Source organism: Alexandromys fortis, unplaced genomic scaffold, assembly GCF_014885135.2.
Source record: "Alexandromys fortis isolate MF-2015 unplaced genomic scaffold, M_Fortis_MF-2015_v1.1 scaffold_3, whole genome shotgun sequence".
Classification (NCBI taxonomy): Eukaryota; Metazoa; Chordata; class Mammalia; order Rodentia; family Cricetidae; genus Alexandromys; species Alexandromys fortis.
Window position 1 is genome coordinate 21,785,190 of NW_026067909.1, and position 24,165 is coordinate 21,809,354.

At 39.6% G+C, this 24,165-nt stretch overlaps 1 protein-coding gene across 16 annotated transcripts in view; it reads right to left on the reverse strand.

Moving 5' to 3' along the window:
• Positions 1 to 24,165, reverse strand: part of Nrcam (neuronal cell adhesion molecule) — a 252,306-nt gene that overhangs the window by 8,817 nt on the left and 219,324 nt on the right. For 4 of the 16 annotated variants that reach the window (XM_050137373.1, XM_050137370.1, XM_050137369.1 and 1 more), the window contains 3 exons: positions 10,787 to 10,918; positions 9,988 to 10,066; positions 733 to 2,519 (listed from right to left, as the gene is read on the reverse strand). In XM_050137373.1, coding sequence (XP_049993330.1) covers positions 2,282 to 2,519; positions 9,988 to 10,066; positions 10,787 to 10,918 — 449 coding nt within the window. In that variant the 3' untranslated portion in view covers positions 733 to 2,281. The other 12 variants (XM_050137361.1, XM_050137359.1, XM_050137360.1 and 9 more) reach the window with 8 other exon arrangements.

Here is a 24,165-nt window from a genome sequence, read left to right on the forward strand (position 1 = left end):
ATTATGCTGTTTTATCAATTCTTATATTTAGTTTTGTGATAATGTCCTAGGCCTTTCAAAAATAAAGCAAAAAAAGTCAAAATTTCTTCAAAACCTTTTTGAAAATCAGGTTTGAAGGAGCTAAAACTCAGTCTGGTCACATGTTCTTGCTCTGTGCACAGACGATCTCTAGTTACACCTGGTCATTCCCACTCCGCTGGGAACACAACAGAGTTCAAAAGAGGGAGGGATGTTAAAACCACGTTTAATTTTGAATACAAGTCTGTCATAATCTGCAGAAGTGACTTCTTCATGCACAGAGACACTTAGCATCTCTGGCTGGAAGAACACATGTATTTATTTTTTCTCTGAAAAAACACTGAAGTAACTTTAGTCTCTGTGCTTTCTGGTGTCTAGGCAAGCCTGTCTTATTCTTTGTATTTCCCACTGATAGGCTGGTTGGGGACAGTAAGTGTGAAGCCATGAGAGTATTTAGGGCTGTTTCATCTAGGGATCACTTGAAAGCAAGTTTTACCTGTATACATCAAAGACGCCAGGTAACAAATCCTACTATACTCCATCGGTTAATGCTGGGGATCTCGGTCAGAAACCCGCTGACACCGTGGGAGAAAATAGCTCGCGATTTCAGTTTCACAGCAAAAGAAGAGGGGGGGAAACCCGAAGTAGGCATTTGCTGTTTTCACACCCTTACACTGCATTAATTGATGAGCTTGCGTCTCACACAGCAGAACATAAACATTGCTCGCGTGTTTATTTGCACGTAACACCTCTAAGCATAGAGCATCTACACTTTCCGCATATTTACAAATTCAACAGAATATCTACATAGAAAAAGCTTTACTTAAAATTAAACTTGATGCAAGTTATGAGAAACCAATTTATTGGCAAGTGAATTTGAGCATTCCTTCAACCATAGGTTGTCATAGATTTTTATATTGGAGGTAAGTCATCCCATATACATCGTTTATGACTATGGTAAGGTATATGCATTTATTCTTTAGGCTGCAGCTGTAATCCCTTTGATTGCTGGCCTAATTAAGCACTTGTCAGATTTTGCAGATTCTGGAGTGTGCCTGTTGCAGTTTGCACATACACTGTTGAGTGCTGCAGTCTGGAAGCTCATATAGGTATACTGGAATCTCTGTTCGCATGCTGCTGTGTGTTTCAGTTCTAGAATCATGTGTTTTTCATCCATTTTCAACCTCGATTTTCTTCAACAAAAGACCACAGGCCCATCATGTTCTCAGGCTGATGACAAAGCTTTCTTTGCTTTTGATATTTATAGGGGAAAGCCCCTTCAAATAAACTTGTTTTTACTTTCCCAGCTTTCCAGCACTTCGGTTCTCACTGCCAATGCCTTTTTAAAGTTCCTCCCTCCCAACAGCAGTCACACAGGGTGGAGCTGCTCAGATTGGCCAGTCTAGAGCACAGGCGTCAGGGGACGCTGAGTATCTGAAGGCACTGCACGAGGCTCGCCCTGCATCTTCTAGACTAAGATCTGAAATCTAACTTGAGAGTTTTGTCTTCGGTTCTTTCTGTATGGCACACACGCCAGAAGGGATCACAAAATGTCATGTTTATGCCCCCAAACAACTGGACACAGAGAGCGTAAGCAGTGGGACACTGCCACTGTAACCTGGAAGGTTAAGAAGCCTAAGAAGTAACAGGAGCAAAGAAGAGGTGGCGGAGCCTTGGTGAGCATTAGCAGATGTGTCTGTCATAATTAATTCACATAGGAAGTATTTACTGTACACACTGTTCCTAACAGTCTCCCGGAAAGACTAACAACAGCTAGACATAGTCACGAGTTTCACAACAATGCCCACAGAGACATTGGAGCTCTAGAGAACGCTACAGGAACACTCTCCACAATAACAACGGAATTCATAGTTAGGGTTCAGCTGAGAATAGTGGCACTAAGTACCTGACCATGTCGCCATCACATCCGCGGTGTGGCCTCAGTGCGGCATGTTTCATGCAGCTTATGGAGCTGTATCCCGCACAGGGAATGATGGGCGCTGTGGATGATGATGTTGGATTGTTTTTTAATCAGTTCCAAGGAAATTGAGAAAACCCACTCTGAGCAACAAAAAGTATGCACGTTGCACCCCAGTTCACATAAACGTATCGCGTGACTGAGTTGTGTTCTTGCTTTGCTCTCATAATACTCACAGACAGCAGAAAAATCCTTTCTACCCACGTGTCCATAGGCTGAGAGGGACGAGAAGAGCTCAGGAAAGACATTCCAGAGAAATGGGACATTGGCGCAGAGCCTAAAGACTTAAACAAAGGAGTTCATGGCGTTGACAGGTGAAGGGGCCTCTGAGCTCTCATTGCCCTCGGCTGGTTCTTTCTCTTTCTTACCACTGTATTGTCCAATAAAGGAGCCATCCTCATTGAACTGGCCATTCACCCCCTCGCCATAGTCAACCAGGCTATCGTCACTGTCTTCCTTTTTCACAGTCCTGTCTGAAGGTGTTCGGCTTCCTTTTTTCAAAGGCTTGTGGTCTTCTGCATCGCTGGAAAAAAAAAAGAAAAAGAAAAAACAGAAAACATTTCAGTAAGACTGGCATTGCTTGAGGCGAAGTGCCTTGTTTTTACAGATCGTGCATGCAAATTATGAAAAAGCATATGGAGTCCTGAGCTGCTGCGGCCAGATCTAACTGCCAGGTGGACTCCAGAGGCGAGGGCCCTACTGCAATGGAGATCAGGCACAGAGATGGTTGGATCATGGTCTGCAGCAGAGAAGATGGCTTTTCGATTATGCATGCTAATTTAAATGAGAGATTCCGATGCCTGATTGGAAGGCAATCCAGGAGCAATCACGAGCATTAAAAGGGGGAGGTTTAAGGACAACAGAAACCCATCACTGTTTCAATTCAGAGGAGCAGGGCAGAGCTCAGGACAGTGGCCAGTTAGTGTGTTAAACTGTAGAACATCTCTGATTCCTTGGATGCAAATGGAGCATGATTTTGGTTACATGTGAAACATGGATTGTTTTTTCCTAAGCCAGAAGGAGAAGCAGAATCCTGCAGTTCAAATAATTTTGTTATTGAGTGCAGGCCAGATTCGTGAACTTCTGCCTTACCTTTCAAAAGACCTAGAAATCCATTAAAAGGAGGCAGAGGAAACAAATGAGAACAGCCTAAGAAGAGAAGCACAATCCTTATATGGATAGGTCACAATATTTTTTTTCTGAAGAATTTTTGGTCATTGGGTAAAGATTTATTAATGTGGAAAGATAAATACTGTACATTAAAAGCACTATACTTGAACCATAAGCAGCATGCTTCCAAACACTAAAGGGGGTGAGTGCTTCCAAGCTCACAAAAACAAATATGTCCTATCTTCTGATTAACCAGTTTCTCACATCTCCTCTGTGCTATGCACACACTACAGGGTCCAAGGCTTGTACCTCGGCAAAGCATTATGGGAGCCCATTATTATTTTGCTTATTTCTTTGCTGAACCCTTAAGCACAACTTCTGAAAGCAAAAGAGTGTTGATTGTGTTTAAGAATGTCCACAAACATGCCCACATATGTCATTGAATTTAAGATCATCCACTAATAGGGTCATATACATAAGAACAGTGACTGACTCCTTCACAGGTAACATTTGGGAAAAAATAGCCAAAAACTGTGTGAAATAGGCTCTTACTTGTCTAAGAGCCCTGATGTACTTGATGAACAAAGGGGTCACTGTAACTTCAGTATTTTAACAAAAACTGGTGCTAAGATCATTGTTAGCAAGACTGATTTTTTTTCCTAGTCAAGCTCCAAGATTTAAAGATAAATAAGTCTGTCTCCTTTGGCAATACCTTCTTCTAGCAATCTCCTACTTTTCTCTCCAAGAAAAATATGCCCAACTTTAATGTGCTATCAAAAATGACCTATTCAGCTAATACACAAGTACACACTGCCATCTGAACAATCTGCACAACTTGGTGACATCAGAGGTCATTGAGGTGGCCTGTTGAGGGGAGCATTTCAGAGGACATAACACCCACAAAACCCAACGTATTATAAAAGCAGCTTACATGACATCTTTGAGATTTAGCTGTGAACTTCTGCACTTTGCTTGAATACCTCTAATGTGTATGCCCCTCAAGAGTTCAATGACAAGCAGCATTTTGCCACCTGAGTTCCACTTATTACTCTACTTAGTGGAAATAACAGCCCCAGGAATACATTATAGGAAGATGCTCATTATGTCATTTCTTTGATCCTATCTTCCCTTCATCTAACATTCACTAAGTACCTACTCTAAGGCAGATGTCATTCTGGCTTTGGGATATAGAAACAAGCAACACAGACTAAAATGCTGACCTTATAACCAGTGGGGGTAAAGTGCAGTTAATAACCAACATGGTAAGGAAAATTCATTATGCCAAATGATCAGTACTGCAGAGAATCTAGAGTTGAGTAAAGAGAATGGAAGAGGAGGCGGGGCGGACAGAAGCTATCCAGGGAAGGTCTTGTTCAAAAGCACCATCTGATCAAGGGCTAAGTTGGCCATGGATGACTAGAACAAGATCAACTATGGCAAAAGCATCAAGCAGCACAGATGATCTGTGGCAGGGCAGGCCTGATATGTTCTAGAAACAGCAAGGATCTTGCTGTGGCAAGAACTGAATGCGTAAGTGAGAAAGAGAGTAGTTGGAGGTGGGAGGTGTAGGCCAGGGTTCCATGGACACTGACAAGCCTCTGTTTAGGAGATGGAGGTGCTGGGGGCGGGTGTCTATGGGTGAGAACTGCAGTCTGACCCATATTACTCCAAATGCATGAACTCGGTCATCCAATGTTGACAGTAGTCTGCCTTGAGAGAAGGGGTTGACAAACTTTTGCAAACTGGAGCCACACCCACTTGTGACTTCTTTACTGCTGATGCTCATGGCTCCCTTTCTGCTACATCAGTAGAATTGCAGGTAAGACTATGTGGGCTACAAAATCTAGAACATTGGCCAGGGGCTCTTGAAAAGGGAGAGTCTGCAAAGCTCTGCAGTAGAGTCATGAGATTGTTTCCATCATCTTGGAGAGAGATGACTCTAGTTTGGACCAGGGTGGAAGGTTGAAGAAGTTTATACAGAGTGCTCAGCTTGTGGTCGTATTTTGGAAATAAGAGAAAGGAGGACTTCCTGATGGATTGGTTATGTAGCAACAAGGAAGATGATGGCATAAGGGTGTCTGGAAGAAACCAGAAGCTTGGCATTACTCCCATTCACTGTGCCGCAGAGCATGCTCAGAAAAAGATCCAAAGTTTGACTTGCACTTGTTAAAGCTTGTCCATGTCAGAAGCTCTGTAATCATGTTGTGGGACTTTTTAATGACAATGATATTTAAAACCAACAAAAAATGCCACAAAAAAGTCAAGCTATAGGCGGATGCAACTCATGAACTTGGACAAGAGGACCTGAACTTATAACAAGTCAAATGTAGACAACCACTGAAGAGATAAAATAGCATATACAAGTTGGATCAAGTTTAGGAATGCAAGTTTGACTTAGAATGAAAATATAATTTATAAAATTTAACATTTTTACTTTTGTAGAAAGAAAGTAAAACCATTATCATCACAGTAGATTTAAGCAAAGGAATATGACAGAGTTCAACACTCATTCATGAAAAAAACTTTAATACCCTAGAAAGGGAAAGCGTTTCTATTAATCTTGTTAAGGATGCCTATGTGAAAACTATAGTAAACAGAATCCCTGATGGCCACTGCTGAACTGTTCTGCTTGGAATCATAAATAATGGTAAGGACGGTCTTGTCTCCTCTTCCTTATCTCTCTCTCTTCCTGTTACTCATCCTCTCCCTCCTTTATGTTGTTGGAGAGAGAGTCCTATGTAGTCCAGGCTGGCCTAACACTCTCAACCTTGCTCTGTAGCTGAAGATGGCCTTGAACTTCTCATATTCCTGGCCTTGCCGCCCAAGTGTTAGGAATACAGACATGGGCTACCACATTTGGCTGTTTTCAGCACTACTAATGAAAATTACCCAGGAGTATCGAGCAATACGATGAGAAAAAACAATGACACCTTTCATACACCCATCAAGTTGTTGGTAGTTCTCTATATCCATCACTAGATTATAAACTCCCAATGAGGGGCCAAATTCTATTGTGCTCAAGTTTTCTAAGATCTATAGTACACACTCTAGAAACATCCATTGGGTAAACTTATGTTAAAATCACAATAGAGGAAACCAAGAATATTTCAGATATCCTTTAGAATTCTAACATTAAATTTTTTCATTCCTTCTTAATGTTATGGTAGCAGACAAAGCATTAGCTTGTATTTTTTATTCTTCCATACTGAGAATACATTTTAGGGAGTTCATTCATTTCTTTCCCTGTGGTGCTTGGTTCACATCCATGAAATGTTTACCAAAATAAAAACCAGCAACCGTAAATAAGTCTGATAATTACATATGATTTTCTTGCAGCAACCATTCAATTATGATCAAATTACACAACGGTGTTATTGACATACATGCATTCAAACCTTGTGCTGGCGCACTTTCAAAGTTCATCATTATTTTCTTACATCCAGTTCATATTTGGGAGCACGATAAGCTTGAAGTATGTAACAAGTGAAACAGCATGGCTTGTATCAGCCAGACTTTGAGAAAGAGTTAGCAAGCTGGCACCAGGGCTGTGGTCATATGAATAACAAGATTCCCATAGCAAAATTCTCCATTTGAGCAGTAAATCACACAGCACAGGCATATACAGTTTACAGCCTAGGCTCACTCTTGTTTTTAAAGAGAATGCATCTAAAGAATAAGGAAATACTTACATAGTTGGCTGCACTGTTTCTTTGATTTTTCTATATGCTAGTAAGGATGCAGATCCTACTGTCTGTATAATTAAAGAGACAAACAAAGAAAGCTGCAGGCTTCTGAGAGAGGGTAGCTGCTTAGGGATGGGTGTTGGACTGAGGGTATGGGGATACAGTATATGGGAAAAAAAATCAGATTTGGCCATTATGGGAGTTCCATCCCTCTTTGCACTACAACATTTTCTCTGGTTTGGAGCCAACCAGGTAGAATTGTTCCATCCTCAGGCTAGAGAATGTGTGAAACACAAATGGAATTAATTTACATTTTGGCAATAGTACTAATTGTGCGTCAGCACGAGACTAGCGTTATAATTCTTTTTCAGAATTCTGGAGACTAAGATTCAATAAAAAAATACAGAGCTCGAAACTTCTAGCAGGTGCAAAGTAGAGAAAGGACCCCGGTGATTTAGGGAAAAGAATAACACTCAAATGTACCATTACAACAAATAATTCTCCATAAATAGTTGGAACGTTTTCATTAATTATGACTCTCAGATTGAAAGGGCCTAAGTGGGAAGAACCAACGGGAATAAAGCTGAGGAAATATCTGAGTGCCTAAGGCCAAGGTCGCATCGACAACAATGGCCTGGAATCTGGGAGATGCATTTTCACATGAATGATTCACGAACTTGAAAATTCATTCAAAATCACACCTCCGAGTTGTGCTTTGAGTTGAAGACATCCATCAAAACTGTATCCCCTTTGGCTTCTCCAGGATTAATGTCATTACATGAGCGACAAGGGTTTTTGTCTTCATGTCTATTCTATTCAATAGGCCCAAACAGAAAGTCTCTATATCCTGAGAAACTTTGGCAGAAGCCAAAGATAGCAATCTGAAAACGCTTCACAGACACAGCACACGTATGAATTAATGCTGAGACAAAGAAATGAGAGCTGTAAATCTAGTCATGACTATGAAGATATGAGCTAGACACTTGCTATGTACTGCTCCGAAAACAGAACCATGCTGGAAACTGTCGGCTCATTCATAGAGAGTAAAGCACTAAAAAAGAAACCTATGAAGATGTTTGGATGCTAGAAATTTTGTCTACATGATGATAATTGAGAAGGATATAAATTAGGTATCATAAAGGAATCGGAGGCAATGGCTAAGTTGAAAGAAAAATTAATAGCCTCTTGATTCCAAGCTAGTTCATAAGCCACAATCCTTACTTAAATCAAGGTTTAGTGGTGTTAGACTAGTCACCCCAAGTCACATTGTCCTGGATCTTGGCTGCACATCAATATAATATCAATTATATGATATTTTGAGGGCTTTGAAATGAGCAGTACATTGCCACATTTGCTTATGCATGATAAGAATATGAATCCACCAGAACGTGAAAAATGCATGGACGTACGATGGCTTATTTCTAATTCATGCAAATGTATTTCTTCTATATTGAAGATGTAGCTTCATATCAATAAACAAGGGAATGGTGTGCATAGCCTGTATGAGGTCATAGTCAGTCACATAAACTGTACAAGGATGTCCTTTAATTAGTGTCGGCTCACCTGTGCGTGGGAGAAACAGGTAGAAAAGTGAGTTATACCCGACAGAGTGCGACCCCTTGCCGAGGGCTATGCACACTGGGGGCTGCTCTCCTGCACTGTGGAAAACTGGTCATAGTGGGTGGGTGCTGTCTAAGGTTTGCAAACCCTCCCGGTTCCAAACCTAATACCTGGCATCACCATAACCCTTGTAAGACACTGTTAGGGTATGTTGAACTACAGAAATTGTGAGAGCTTTGAGAACTATCGGCTCTTTCTGTGGAGAAGGGGAACAGCGTAGGTGCTGAGACACTGGGGGCCCAACAAGCTCACACCTGCACGGATGCTGCGGTGAAAACTCATACTGAAATGCATGGGTTTTCTGAATCCACTTTACATTTCCTATGTTGGCATTGGCCGTGGTCCCCTTATGAATAATACTGACAAGGGAATATCAAAAATGAGATACAGAGGCAGGTAGTACCTGATGCGAATATCTATCTACAAAGGTGCCTTGGATATCACAATAGTGAATCTTTTATTTCACCTAAAAGTATTTTCTTCTATAAAAATAGCCACAATATGAGCTTCACATATATTTAGAAGATTATATTTTATGTTATCAAAAACTAAGTTATAAAGGGTATTCCATAAGTAGAGTTATTTGAGGGCGTTAAATACATGATAAAACTTACTCCGGTTTTAGTGATGTTCTAAAGTAATCATTCCTCTCTGTGAAAGACATGAAGTATCAAGGCAAGAATAGTTTTGTGTAAAGGGAATTAAAAGAAGGTAGACAGGTTGTGCTAGATGCTTTTCTTAATATAGAGTTAAATTAAGACTGCAGAATTGGCGTTCATTGAGGTAATGTTCTCCATGAATGGCTGTGACAATTCTTAATCATTAACAGCTCTAAAATAGCCTATTTTATGGACTAAAGGTCAGGGGGATGGGTCTTATTAAAGAAAACGCTTTTATTAATCTGAGATTAAAAAGTCTTGGGGCCGGGCATGTAGTTCAGAAGTAGAGCACTTGCCTAGTCTGTGTAAAGCTCTGGGTTTGGTCCCCAGCACACACATTTACATCCACTTTCTCTCTCCCTTGAAACACCTACAAGACTGAGGTAGTGGAGTTTCTCTCTCCCTTGAAACACCTACAAGACTGAGGTAGTGGAGTTGTGAGTCTGGAGCCAGCCTGGCCTATGTACTGAATCCCAGGCTTTCCTGAACTACATAATGAGATTCGGTCTCAAAACTAAAGTGAAACAGAAGCAGAGGGCAGTCCCGCTAACGTTGGTTTTATAAATGCATGTCTCCCTCACACTGTGAGCTGTGCAGGATTCTTTGTGTTCTCACTGCAACAGAGTGACAATCCTAGACTGAACAGCATAGCTCACGCCTCCAGAAAAGATAATATTCTGATCCTAAACATATGACGACAATGGAAGTATTTTTTTTACAAGGATACCTATGTTTTAATGACAAGCTTTTAGTCACAATATTTTAATCAAGAAGGAGGATATATTGACATGGACTTTTTTTCTAAATTAATAACTGTCAGGCAGGGCCCGCTAGTCACCTGTTCTCAGAACTCAGTGAGTGTCTGAGGGTAGTGTCTAGTGGGGCAGGAAAAGCAGGGCCAGAAGGAACAAGGGCTCACCTGTACTCTCCAAATGTCCCATCATCTTCCTTCATGGGCTGGATTTCAGGGTCTGCATGAGCATCCTCCTTCTCTTTAACTGAAAAGTTTGAAGGACAGCATTACCCATTGATCCTGAACTTCCTTATTTAGTATTTGCAGGGGTGAGCTGAGATGTAGAGGAAGGATAATATCTACATACGTAGATTCCATGCAGACATGTTTCTGATGTGGCCTTGAGTATGCTTTGATATTTACTAGATCAATGTACACATCAAGATACTTCAGTTATTTTTCCCCAATGAAGAAATGATTTTTAAGTTTCTCAAATTTCTTCTATATTTTCCAGTCTATTTATGAGCATATTGATGGTGACAAACATTTTTGTAAACATGCTCTTATGTAGTGTTTTAAAAAATTAATGTTTTTAATCAGAGGATGAAATGGTCAAGTCAAGAAGACAGGAATTCATCAACCTTGCAGGGACCATAATGCAATGTCACACCAGTTCTTGTATTCTGAAAATTGTACACGCTGTCCCCTTCTTCTCCTTTAAAGTGATGTTAGGTCCTACTTCAGTATTTATAACCTTTTGGGTCCTATGGAAACAGGCTTCCTTGGAGAACTAACTGACATATTTCTCCATGCACCCTAGGACCCGTGATAGTCTCCACAATATAAAGAGGGGTCAAAATGGTTTGACCAAGAAATTCATCGTATGGCTCTAAGAAGGTACGCTGTGCCTTTTCCTATCTCCATTATTCTTTTCAGTTTAGCAGGTAAATCAGCAGCATTAGAAAACGTTTTAAATCCTTCTTACCTGGATATTTACCACCCTTGTTTCTTCTGACGAAGCAAACGATCAGCAAAATTAAGATGAGGAGTGCGACGGCACACATTAGACCTATGAACCAGCCCTGGGTCGCAATATCCACTTGCCGGCTTGCCATCGCTGCAAAACAAACCAATGGCAGCAGAAGGAATGGGTTAATGCCAAGGTCAGTTCCATGCTGGTCTCTTCATTAAAAAACAGTTGCCACAGTATATGGGCCTTTATTTACTTTTCACAGGATTCCAAATTGGAATCTGTCAATCATCGTAGAGAAATGACAAACTTAACTTTAAAAAGGCTTCATTATGTAAACATTGAACTAGAGAAATCCCGATGTTAATGAGATTAAATGCTGCCGCACCCTGATAAACACTAGATTCACACTTACTGCAGCTACACACTGTCAGTAGAACTACATTTTCAAACCAATTAAAATCTATTATTTGGGAGTGTAAAGTGGATATGATGTATGAAAGGAATATAAAATTGAATTTTAAACAAAAGAGAATGCATACATCTAATGGAGTATTTTCTCTTCAAAAGAAACTACCTTGGAAGACTAAAATATCAGTGAAAGAATGAAGTTCTTTTTTCAGTGTTTAGAAATCTCAAAAAAACAAAGGGGGGGGGGAGAGAAAAGAAAAGAAAATGGCCCATGCAAGAAAGCCACCGATGAACACCAGAACCATTATTTTACACAACACCTCCATTTCTGAATGGAAATCCTGAGAATATTAAATCTATTCTCAAAGTATCAGTAATTGTTATTGTCTGGGCTCTATTATCCAAAGAACCTCAAAATATATTTGATCAACAGAATCATTATTGGAATAAATTAAGAGTTTGAAGAGAAAATACTCATTTACATGCATACAATTCTTTATTTCTCCATCTATTCTGTCTGAGTAAATGATGTGAAACTTTTTTATTCAGCTACTCATAGTATGCAAAGCCCATAAGAATGGTTCAGGTTTTATGAAAAAGTGTCAGCAACAATGGACAAAGTGCAGTATCAGTGGCTACTCAGACATACCCACGAAGATGGGTTTAAATGTTTGCATGAACCCTTTATTAAAGACCTTTGCTTTTTCTTTTTAACCATAAACGACATAAAAGGTTTTATTCTTCTGCATCCATACATATGCCTATAGTGTGCCTTTAATCTGAGTTTCTTCTGAAAAAGTTTCACCATTGGGTTAGATGTGCATGGTCTCTGGATGCAGAAATAATCACAACCCAGGTTTCCCATAGGCACCGAAAGTAGCATCGCATTGTGTCATTTTTGCCACAGGCGGGGGGGGGGGAGGGGATGGTTGAAATCAAGTGTGAAATGAAATGTAAAACAACGTCTGGAGATATGTTTAAGAGATACGATCGAAATGGAAATATATTATTTGGAACATAAACTGAAGGCCAAAAGCCCCTCTCTGTCTCATTATTCAGAGGGTTTTTTTGAGCTGTACTGTAACCAGGCACATGTAGAACTTGAGTACAAACAGCTCTGGCTTTCATACACATGTCACAGTGGTGGCAGTAGTGATGATGACATCAGTGGTGGTGGTAGTGATGGTGGTGGTGGTGGTGGTGATGGCAGTGGTCTTGCTGATGACGAAGTCAATGGTGGTAATGATGATGTCAGTGGTGGTGGTGATGGCGGTGGCTGTGGGGATGGTGATGATGATGTCAGTGGTGATGATGATGGTGGTGGTGGTAGTGATGATGATAACAACAGCTAACAACTTGGACCACTCTTCTGTGCTAAGAACTGTACTGAAGGCAGGATGGATCTCTTTTAATCCTCACAAAAGTCCTCTGAGATGGGCATTATGATAATCCCAAAGCCAGAGAGGGTGAGAACAAGAGATGCCCCAAGAGATGGAAGGGACCTAATGTCTGTCTGTCCTGTCTAGCTTCAGTTAGTGAGCATGCTACTAAGATTTTTTAACTGTCCTGATATAATGCATTCCTGAAAACATGTCCAGACACCGAATCCAGAAATGTCTGAATATATAATAGGCAAATTATTGGAAAACTCCATTAAATTCTCTTTGGAAAAGTAGTCTTGGCAATTTGTACAAGATCTCTGCACACTTTTATTCAAAACTGAGTCCCAAACCACATGACAAAAGTTATCCGAATCATGGGAGTCCTTGATTATAGGATGCCTAATGAATTATGGCATTGTTATAAATAGTTTCAGCATCTATATCTTTCATTAAATCAAAGAAGACTGGTGGAATAAAAATGTGAGATGCTCAAGAGTTAGCGCTGACACTGCCTTCCACAAATGGAGGCTTTTACAACTGAACCACTTCCCAGCAGCTACTCCTGAGTAGCTGTGCAAAACTGGCTGCTCCCTGGATAGCTGGCCAAAGATTTTCATGTTAACTTTGAATTTTTGCTTTTATATCAAAGAAAAGAGTGCTTGGCATTTCTCCGATCTATTACTTAAGACTAGCCAATCATAACAAGTGAGCAGGTGTATACATTCATACATACATACATACATTCATACATACATACATACATACATACATAGACGGAAACAGACAGACACAGGTGAAACCTAGGGCATTTTCCTTCTTAGAAAAAGGGGTTTGACTGTGAAGTAACTCTCATAGACCCAAGTGTTTGAACACGTGGTCCCCAGCTGCTGTTGCTCTTTTGGGAGGTTTTCAAATCTTTAAGAGGTAAAATGTTGCTGAAGAAAGTGTAGGTCAGCAAAGATAGGTCTTGGAGTTGTATTGTCTCGTCCCCCAATCCTAACTGCCCGAATTCTGGTCTGCCAAGTTGTGAGCAAGCAGCCTCAGGCCCTGTTGCAATAGCCACTTGCTACTCCCCTCACTCTGCTGTCACCGCCTTGATAAACTGGACTCTTAACCACTGACCAAAATAAATCCTTCCTTCCTCAGTTATATCCTGTCAGGTCACAGCAAAGGAAGAGGCCACTGACATAGGTGGGTATTACTTATAAAGGGAAAGTAGATTTTCTTTTCATCTGGAATTTCTATAGTTAAAACATATGCTTGAATTATTGGCAAGGTGATAATTAAACTAACACATATAAGGAGTATTCAAATACAAAATAAGGCAGAGAAGTGAAGAGGCTTGCCTTGATGCCTAGAAGTTTCAGAACAGTTTGCTGTTCTTATTTTGCTTGGGGTGACATGGATAGCCTGTGCTGCAAGGTGGGATATCTCTGAGGAAAGTGTTCTTTGGTCCTCCAAATCATAGAGGGAGATATATGATTACTATTTATGAAGAATTCGCAAAGCATGGAAATGTTCTGTCCAGTTAAAACAGTCAGAAATGGAAAGAATGAACTTGACAAAAGCCTGAAGAATCAACAGAAACGAGTTGGGCCCAAGAACGGATCTGTCTTAAGTCCCTGATGATGGAAGAGAGGGGCTCCACAACTGAGGGGTGATGTATAAGGAGGCCAGAAGGGCAGTGTGGGGGAGAGATGGGGCAGGAACAGAGCAGAGCACCAGGCTCCCCACGGTCCTGCGGCCTTCTGTCTCAGTGTGTGCTGCCTGGCACAGGCAGTGGTATCCTAGTCACAGACTTCAAAGGTGGAGATAATACCATGTACTGAGAACTCTGCAGGAAAAGTTGAGTTCCTGGAACGCAGCCCACCTGGAACGCAGCCCACGGACAGAGTCAAGACTTAGCCAAATGCTTTGCTTCCCTATTGAATGTTGATGCCCTAGGCTTTGAGGAATCAACCTAGTGCGGGAAGACAGTCAGAGTAGCAGAGAGAGTGTTTACATGGAATACATTTTATGACCCTAAGGACAGAGCCCTGCCCCTTGGGAGGAGGGGATTTGTTATTTTGGGTCATTACTAGAACTATCAAAACTGCTCTTTCTAGTTGTCAGTGAGTAAGTAAAAGGTCGTGCCTCATCCTAACACTATCAGTGGCTTACAGTAATGTCCCGTGTCCCTCTCGTTCCACTCACTCATCTTGAATAAAACTAGCACATGCCGCTGGGATGGTAAACATCTCCCAATGAGGAAAATATATTTTTTTTTAAAATGAGACATCTTTGGTTTTGCAAAACGACAAACATGATGTGAGCTAATTTTGGAAGTGAATTCAATTAATCTGTAATTTGGGAGGACATGCATGCCTTAGAGGCTTAGAAAAGCCCAATAAGGAAGTATGAAGGCTCATTGAATCCACTGTTTCGGAGACAACCTGGTCCTTCAGAGGTATGCCTCTGCAACTCTGTACATGGCTGTGACCGGGACCTCTCTCTGGGACTGGAAGGTCAGACTTCTGGTCCCGGCTACCGTACTGCAGCTGTCACTGAAGACTGGCTCATGGTGCAAGGGGCGGTCCCAGTCCTCACTTTAGGGAGATGCTGTAGGGATGGAAGGAGAAAAGCACTTGCGTGTCGTGCAGTAGGCTGACTAAATTCTGTATGTGATTCCCAGTCTAGCTTCTCGCATTCTGAAATTAATAGTCACCAGTAACAACAAGCAAAGTCTTGCCGAGCCGAGTTATTCAGAAGCCCCCCTTTCAGAATTAATTCCTTTCCTAAACTATGTATGTAAATGGATAGGAAATAGAAGGAGCCGAATAACAGGAATTTTCTTAAAACATGCTGACTTTAGCAGATGTATCTTTAGAAAGACTTACTTGGTAAATTATTTAGTACTAAGTTTGGTTTCTCTCTCTTTTAAAAAACTTTTCCTGGGTGAGTATTTTTAAATGATAAGAAATTACTTTAAAAACCATGTTTTGCTAATTCAACTAGACACTCCATCTTGTCTTTGGTTCCTACAGGCATAGGTATGTAACATCTCCTCAAGAAGGTGTGACATGACTCAGCAGAAGATGGATGTATGAATCATAGGATGAACACACACCAAACGGTTCCTGCTTCAATCTGAGAGATTATTTTCTATACTGGCAGTAAATATTTAAATAATAAATATTATTTAAATATATAAGTAAATATTATTCTTATTTACATTTTATAATCTTTTTAAAACTTTGCTTTTATCCTAGCAAACTCTGAATAGTATTAACAAAACTAAAACACATATAAACAGGCAACTTTTGCAATAAAATACAATATCAGATTTATAGAATTTCTTTTGTATAAACTTAATAACACTGTATTGATCATCTAACCAAGTTGGAGGGTTCTGCTGGGTTATAATCCATTGTGATATAAAGAATTTTTACTCTCTTAGATATAATTCCAAACTAAAAAGTATTTCAGACATTAATGTCAATTTAATTCAGGGAAATTTTAAATATGGAAATTATTATAAATTGAATTATCTACATAATGTAAGTGAAAATTATACTTCAGTCTTTTAAATGGTTGTGGTCAAGAAGGTAGTTGAAAAGGGATCTTCCCAATTTTGTAATTCATTTAATGAAAGAAGCCAAACATAATTAAAATGCAAATTCCCAACCCAACAGGGCCCCACACATGACATCCACAGCCCTGCGAACTCCACCCACACCAGCCTCTGACTAGAGTGTCTGTTGTCTTCTACTCCTGAGCATGAGCCAGAACTGGGGTGGTGTGTGCCTCACCTGGGCCTGTCTCAAACACATCCTCTGAACTCACAAAACCAGAGTCCCCCTCAGCACCAACTCGCACTTTGTATGCTGTTCCTGGCATGAGACCCTTTAACCCAAAGAAGCTTCGAGAACCATTTACAAGTTCCTTCCTCCATTCTTCTTTGCCTATGGAAATGTTGCAAAAACAAAAACAAACAAACAAAAAAGAAATTTGAACATTTCAAGGACCAGAAGTTACTTAATTCTTTACGAAAGGAAAATTGTCTCTTAAGTAAAGATTAAAACCCCTAGTGTGAGTAAATGTATCAATTTAGATTATTAAAGATCTAATTGTGTCAAATAAATCACTTAAAATGAGGAACTAAGTGAAAATACCCTCAAAGAGAAACCTATTGGACACCTAGTGTGTAAACAAATGCACAAATCCCATCCTGGCCAGTAATGTTTTTGATACAAAGAATACTGCCGCTTCTGCTCTTGTCTCACAAAATGGCTGAATTTCTCCCAAGATGTTTGCATTAATAACTATTACAAATTAAGTAGCTACAGTGAACTATGGGAAATGTTTATAAAGATTCGTAAGATGAATCTTTTGGTAAATTTAAATGCCTTTTATATCCAAGTTACAGATTCAACATTTCCCAAGTATTGCTTTTTCCGAAGGGATGGTTGTTTGCAAAAAACACGTATTTGCCCGATAAAGGCCTGAACAGGAAGTTGAATGGTGTCGAGCATTTTGTCAGATGTTTATGCAAGCATTCATTGGCCATTCAGCCTGTGACATGCAGAGCCCACTGCACTAAGAGAGGGGTGGATTCTCATGAGTCACTGGAATCTCAGCCCGCCTGCACCTTCCAGGAGACTTGGCTATATGCAAACAGAACTGACTCGGGAATACATGAAACAACAAGACAAAACAGATGCGTCTACAGTTTTGATTTTCTTCCATTTTACTCTAAAATTTGGCTGGGTTAATGTGGGTAAAACGAATTCTTTCCTTTCAGTTTGATTTCCACTGCTAGAAATTCCAGATTGAAAAAAAAAAAGTTGTCTTATGTGTACCTAAATGTTATGTGTACTTAAATGTTATTACTTTTGTCTACATGTTATATTTACAGAACCAATGTAAAGATCTCTGACATGAAAAATAACATGCAGTGAGCTTCTGACCCTATTAGTAACAGAATATTCATATTTATATATGAAATAGAGGCTTGCAGTTCACTATGACTTTATTCTAAGGATGCTGATTCTCTTGGTAGGATCAAGTTATTTTTCAATGTGGCCCATGGTAAATCCTAAACATTATTCTTAGTCTCCTAAAATGTGTCCCCCAAATTGAAAGCAGGGTAATAAATCATGTCTTACTGCCTGCTACACCATATTCAACATAAAACTTCACATGCTCTGGTCCCTCATATTCCCAACTGATATTGGCATACGTCTCAGCGGCTGCGGCAGAGAGATTGCTGATCCTGGGGTTTACTGCTCGAACTAAATACACAACAGAAAACAAAACAAACAAAACACACAAACAATCATATTGCAGCACCATACACACTGACTGAAAGATCAAACAATCGGAAGTTGTGCAAATAAAATATTAGAATTTATTATAAAAAACAATTTAGAGTTCATGCATCTTCACTTTTTGTTATAGAAAGATTCTCTCAGTTACTAAAATAGTATAATAACCATAAATAATGGCATATGCTATTAAAATTATGAATTCTAGTACATGGTTTCTAAGTAATGCAAACTGCTTCGCATTAATCTGGTCCCAGTAAATATAACTGTCTTCATTTACTGATAGATATTGGGGGTTAATGAAGAGTTCTGAGTACAGAATTCATTAGAGTGTTTAGAGATATCCAGGTACCATCAGGCTACTTTTACATTTTATTTAGCTTCTCAGTGAAGATCTCCAAAGTATGTGTGTTGGGAGGAGAGAGAATATTCTCTAGAGTAGTGACTTCTGACCTGTCTTGAGTCACAGACTGAGAATCCGAGGAGCTGAGAAACCCATGTGTTAGGGGATAGTGAGTAGTGAGGGCACGCAGGAAGAACAAGGACAAAGGGGGTGGCCAACTATGCTCTGCTGGAGGTTGAGAAGCAATAGAAGGAGCGGGAACTAGCTGACCTACTACATCCCAGAGAGTGACAGTCTTGCCTGGTGTTGGTTACACAGCATTTCCTAGAGAGCATATAACAGAGGGAACAGTTTCTAAAACTCCAAATTAAAGGAGCTACATGATGCTCCCATTTGCTTACAATGGAGTAAAAAACACACGTGAAGTAAGTAGAAGTGTTGAGTATCTCCAGGCTAATTCTGTCCGGCCACCCCAATAGCCTCAACTAAAAGTTAGAACTACAGACGCTAAAATGATCAGATGCCTTTGCCACCCCAGAGAATTTATATGGGCTATGAAATCCGAGAGCACTGAAAGGTTTCATCAGACTCTAAAGTTAAATTCACAAATGTGATATAATTTAGAAGATCTGTGTTAAGTGCTGCGTAAAGGAGTGGCATTTCCTGGGATCAAAATGCAGTCTGTGGGGAGGAATTTGGGCTATAGAGGGATGGTAGAGAAATGTGTATTGCATACATGTATGGTATTGTCTAAGAACAAATGAAATTAATAGGAATAAAAAAAATTGAAAGGCATACTAAAGAAGTTAAATTACACACTTGGCCTGTGAAATAACTGAATCACAATTCATATTTTGTGGTAAGCAAAAGGAATAGCAGAGGGCAAAGTGATTTCTGAATTACAAAGAAACAATTTTAGTTTTCCCAGATTTCTTCTTAAGTAGACAACAACAAGAAAATAATCAAGAGAAGGAGTTACATAGGCCTGTGTGTAAACTATCACCAGCCAGAGCCTAGTACATACCAATCAATTTCTTATAAAAAAAATAATCTGGAATTTGGGGCTGGGACTCAGTGGGGAAGGTGTTTTCCGATGTGCACGATGCTCAACGTGTGGCCCCAGCAGGGCATCAAAACAGGTGTGGCAGCACACTCCTGCCATCCAGAGCTCAGGGGTCAGGAGCTCAAGGTCGTCCTCAGAGACACAGCAAGCTCTAGGCCACTCTAGGATACAAGGCTAGCTTAGGATACAAGAAATCATTTCTCAAAAAAATGATTATGACATCACAGAAATAAAGAATTTAGTCTTGAATAATAAAAGTTTTCAGAAAGCAGAACCATAGCAAAATAATTTTAAACAAAGGGTATCTACATTGTTAAAGCTTAATTTTAAAAAATTTGTGTGTGTGTGTGTGTGTGTGTGTGTGTGTGCGCGCTCAGGTATGCACACAACATGGCACATGTTCAGAGGTCAGAGAACAAGTTGTGGAAATTGGTTCTCTCTTTCCACCATGTAAGCTCTGAGAATTGAACTCAGGTCATCAGCTTGGTGGCAGGTGCCTTTGGCTGATGAGTCATCTAGGCAGCTCGAAAACAGTGGTGTCTATGAATATTCCTTCATAGCATTCAGAACTTCAGTAGCACAGAACTATTATGCCAGCACCAGAAAAGTGGAGGCTGGAGGATCAGAGATAAAGGTCAGTTTCATCTATATGATGAGATTGGGTGGAATGCATGAGACTGTCTCTAAAAATAAATATTCATTTCTGTTTCCTTCCTCACATTTCTTCTCTGGATTGTTTTGACATTTAAATTTTTATTCCCAGCTTTCCTGGAATGAAATTAGCGTCCTGGAGATGTTTCAGTCCCCCTGTGCTCACTGAAGCACTCTTTGAGAATCAAGACAGGGAAACTAATGACAGATGGGCAGGTAATGGTGACTGGCATATAATGAAGGAATATTATGCAGTCTTACAAAAGAAGAAAGTCCTATCTGCAGCATAGCAAATCAAAGGTCATTATGCTATATGAAATAAACCAAATGCAGAAAGAAAAATTCCTAATTATATATGGAATCTAAACCAGTCAAACAAAAATAGTGCAGAAAGGTAACTGCTAGAAGCTGGAGCGGGGTGAGAAAATTGGAAAATGGTAATCAAAGGGTATGAACTTCCAATTTTGAGACAGATATATTTTGGCAGTCCCCAGAAGCCAGCAGTTGAAAGACCACCACTGCCACCACACCACTGGATTATGTTCCTCCAAGACCCACTCTACTGCCCAATCCCACCCACCTCATCATCAGCCTGTGACCAACTCTGCCCTGCAGCTCTAGCAGACTCCACAGGCACAGGTACAACCCACACCATTTGGGAGAACAGATGCAAAATCTCCAGTGTAAGAATACACTCAGCAACAGAACATGCAACCCAAGAAAGTTCGCTGCACCCACAAAAACACAGGCAATAGATAACATCACACCAGCAAAACACAAAGAAGGAAAAACACACACACTACCACCACCACCACCAAAACCAAAACAATAACAGGAATTAAGAATCACTGGTCATTAACATCTCTTAATATCAATGGACTAAATTCACTACTAAAAATACACAAGCTAACAGAATGGATCTGAAAACAGTATTCATTCTTCTGCATCATACAAGAAATACACCTCAACTTCAAGGACAGAATAAAGGATTCGGAAAAAAATTCTAATCAAGTGGACCTAAGAAGCAAGCCAGTGTAACTTTCTTAATATCTAACAAAATAGACTTCAAACTAAAATTAATCAAAAGAGCTAGAGAAGGACATTTCATATTCATCAAAGGACAAATGCATCAAGATGAATTCTCAATTCTGATCAGCTATCTACCAAATACAAGGGTACCCACACTTATAAAAGAAACATTACTAAAGTTTAAATCACATATCAAACCTCATATTAATAGTGGGAGACTTCAATGCCCCACTCACACCAATAAATAGTTATTCCAGACAGAAACTAAACAAAAAAATAAGGGAACTAACAGATGCTATGGACTTAGATATTTACAGAATAATTTACCCAAATACAAAATAATATACCTCTTTCTCAGAACCTTATGGAACCTTCTCTAAAACTGACTACATACTTGGTCACAAAGCAAATCTCAACAAATACAAAAAAAATGGAATAACACCCTGTATCTTATCCAATCAGCATAGATTGAAGTTGGAGTTCAACAACAACACAAATCACATAAAGCCTAGAAACTCATGAAAACTAAATAACTCTCAACTGAACTACCACTGGGTCAAAGAAAAAAATAAAGAAATTAAAGTCTTCCTAGAATTTAATGAAAATGAATGCATAACATACCCAAACTTATGGGACACCATGAAATCAATGCTAAGAGGAAAATACACAGTACTAAGTGTCTACATAAAGAATTTGGAGAAATCTCACACTAGCAACTTAACAGCACAACTGAAAGCTCTAGAATAAAAAAGAAAACACACACAAGAGGAGTATATGGCAAGAAATAACCAAACTCAGGGTTGAAATCAATAAAACAGAAACAAAGAGAACAGTGCAAAGAATCAATGAAACAAAGAGTTGGCTCTTTGAGGAAATCAACAAGGTAGACAAATCCCTATACAAAGCAACAAAAAGGAAGAGAGGGAATACCTGAATTAACAAAATCTGAAACCAAAAGGGGGATATAACAACAGATACTGCGAAAATTCAGAGGAGACTTACTGAATCATATTTCAAAAACATGTACTAAACAGAATTGGGAAATCTAAAAGAAATAGACAATTTCTTCATAGGCTCCACATACCAAAGTTAAATCAAGACCAGATAAACAATTTCAATAGAGCTAAGGAAATAGAAACAGTCATTAAAAGTTTCCCCACCAAAATAATAATAATAAAACTTAGAATTAGATGATCTCAGCACAGAATTCTACCAGAATTTCAAAGGAAATCTAATACCAATACCACTCAAATTGTTCCACACAATAGAAACAGAAGAAACAATGCCAAATTCTTCTTATGAGACTACAGTTGCCTTGATATCTAAGCCACACAAAGATAGAACAAATAAAGAGGATTACAGGCTATTTTCTCTCATAATCATTGATGCAAAAATACTAAATCAGACAAGGGAGTGGATCAGAATAAGCTCCTGAAGATCCTTAATATTCTCTGCTGACTTAATCATACTGAGGAAATAAAAGGAAAACTCTAAGCATGTGCAAATCCCTGGGGTCAGTCTCTATTATCACTTGAGAAGTGATCAGTTGGCCACTTTAATTCATCATTGTTAGACTGAAAAAAAATACCTTGGAAGAAAAATTCAAAATTACAAATTGAATTTAAATATCACTATGGTAAAATATCATTTTATATAAACAGCATTAATATTGCACTATTAAAATACCAAAAATTACATCAGGTTCATCATTTTTCTTATCTAAATATTATTCCTTTTATTATCTGATACCCATTCGATTTCACACTGAGGACTTAATTTGCATCTGTTTAATTGTTAATTCTACTTTTGGTTTTTTTCTTATATTCCTTGTCCACAGTTGAATTTATTACAACCAAATGAAAAACAAAACTATTAATAAAGATGTATTTAGTTTGAGTTTCTTTTTAAAAATAATTCATAAATATGACCAGTGGGGAGCTCAGACTTGCTTCATTGTCAGCCCCAAGGAAATACAAGTTCTTGGTTGGCATTGGCCATGGCCACAGGGACATGCTTGTCACATAGGAGAGGCAATCGGGCTTTCAGAGGGAGTCTTGAGTTAAAGTGACATAGCCTAATTTCCCATAAAACTACCCATCGTTTTAGTTGATAATTATCCAAGAAGAGAGATGTGCCTATAAAACAGAGTGACTCCAAAATCCACCTTATATACATTTTGTAATTCACCAAGGTTTTGAATATAAGCAGATTTTATAATAAAAATTAAGCATAAGTCTAAACTCACAATAGTGGACACACTTAAGACAAGACCCCCTGGCTCTCTTGTTCTTTTCCTTCACTGCTATGCACACTCATCCAGTCTATTACAGCCCAAGGCAAGTCCTGACTGTGGCTACTTCTCTGCCTCACTTGGAAACAGCTCAGGGAGGCAGGAACATAGCTGCCCCTAAAAGCCGACCCTGGTGGACCAATAGCCAGGGATCAAAGATGGGGGTGGGTGCTGTGGTACTGCCACAGGTGGAAGATACATCACAAGTGATCAAACACCATTCTCCCAGCAAGTGTTTGGGACACAGAGGGCTGTGGGAACTAAAGAGGAAGGGATGCCACCCACTGGAGAGCACTGGTTAGAGCTCAGGAAGGGAGACTTGAGCAGTGGAGGAGACAGGGTGGAGTGAGACAGTTGTGCACACCATGCAGGCCGACTCAGTCACTCGTAGAGACTCAGTCTCGGATCAGCTCTAGGCACTGCTAAGTCAAAGCTTGGAAGGACAGCGTGTTGTGATGCTATTGAGGGTGTGTGTGTACACAGTGTTGTCTAGGAGTGCGGCCAGGTCAGATGGCCATAGGAAACCCAGCTGGTCTGTGTCTGTCATCCAGTACTAGAATTCCTGACCTGTGGCGTGGTCATGTGGATCTGTGACAAGTTAGCAGTTTTTGTCCCAAATCTAACCAAAATCATATTCTTACAATCTAAGATCAGGATTTGCACCAGGGATAAGTCTTGAGAAAAGAATTTGGGGAGAATTAAACACGTGACTTTCTATTATAAAACCATGTAGAAATTAATTTCAAAGCCATGATCAGCTCAGATCCTCTCCTTTTGGTGGTTCTGAGCATGTTTCATTTTCTCATTTTTACCCATGCTGCAGTTCCCCACATTTTAACATTGCAAAGTGCACACAGGTAGAAAGTCATGCAGATGAATCATTTTACCTTTGCCTGCACCTACATCAGGTGGAAGAATACCA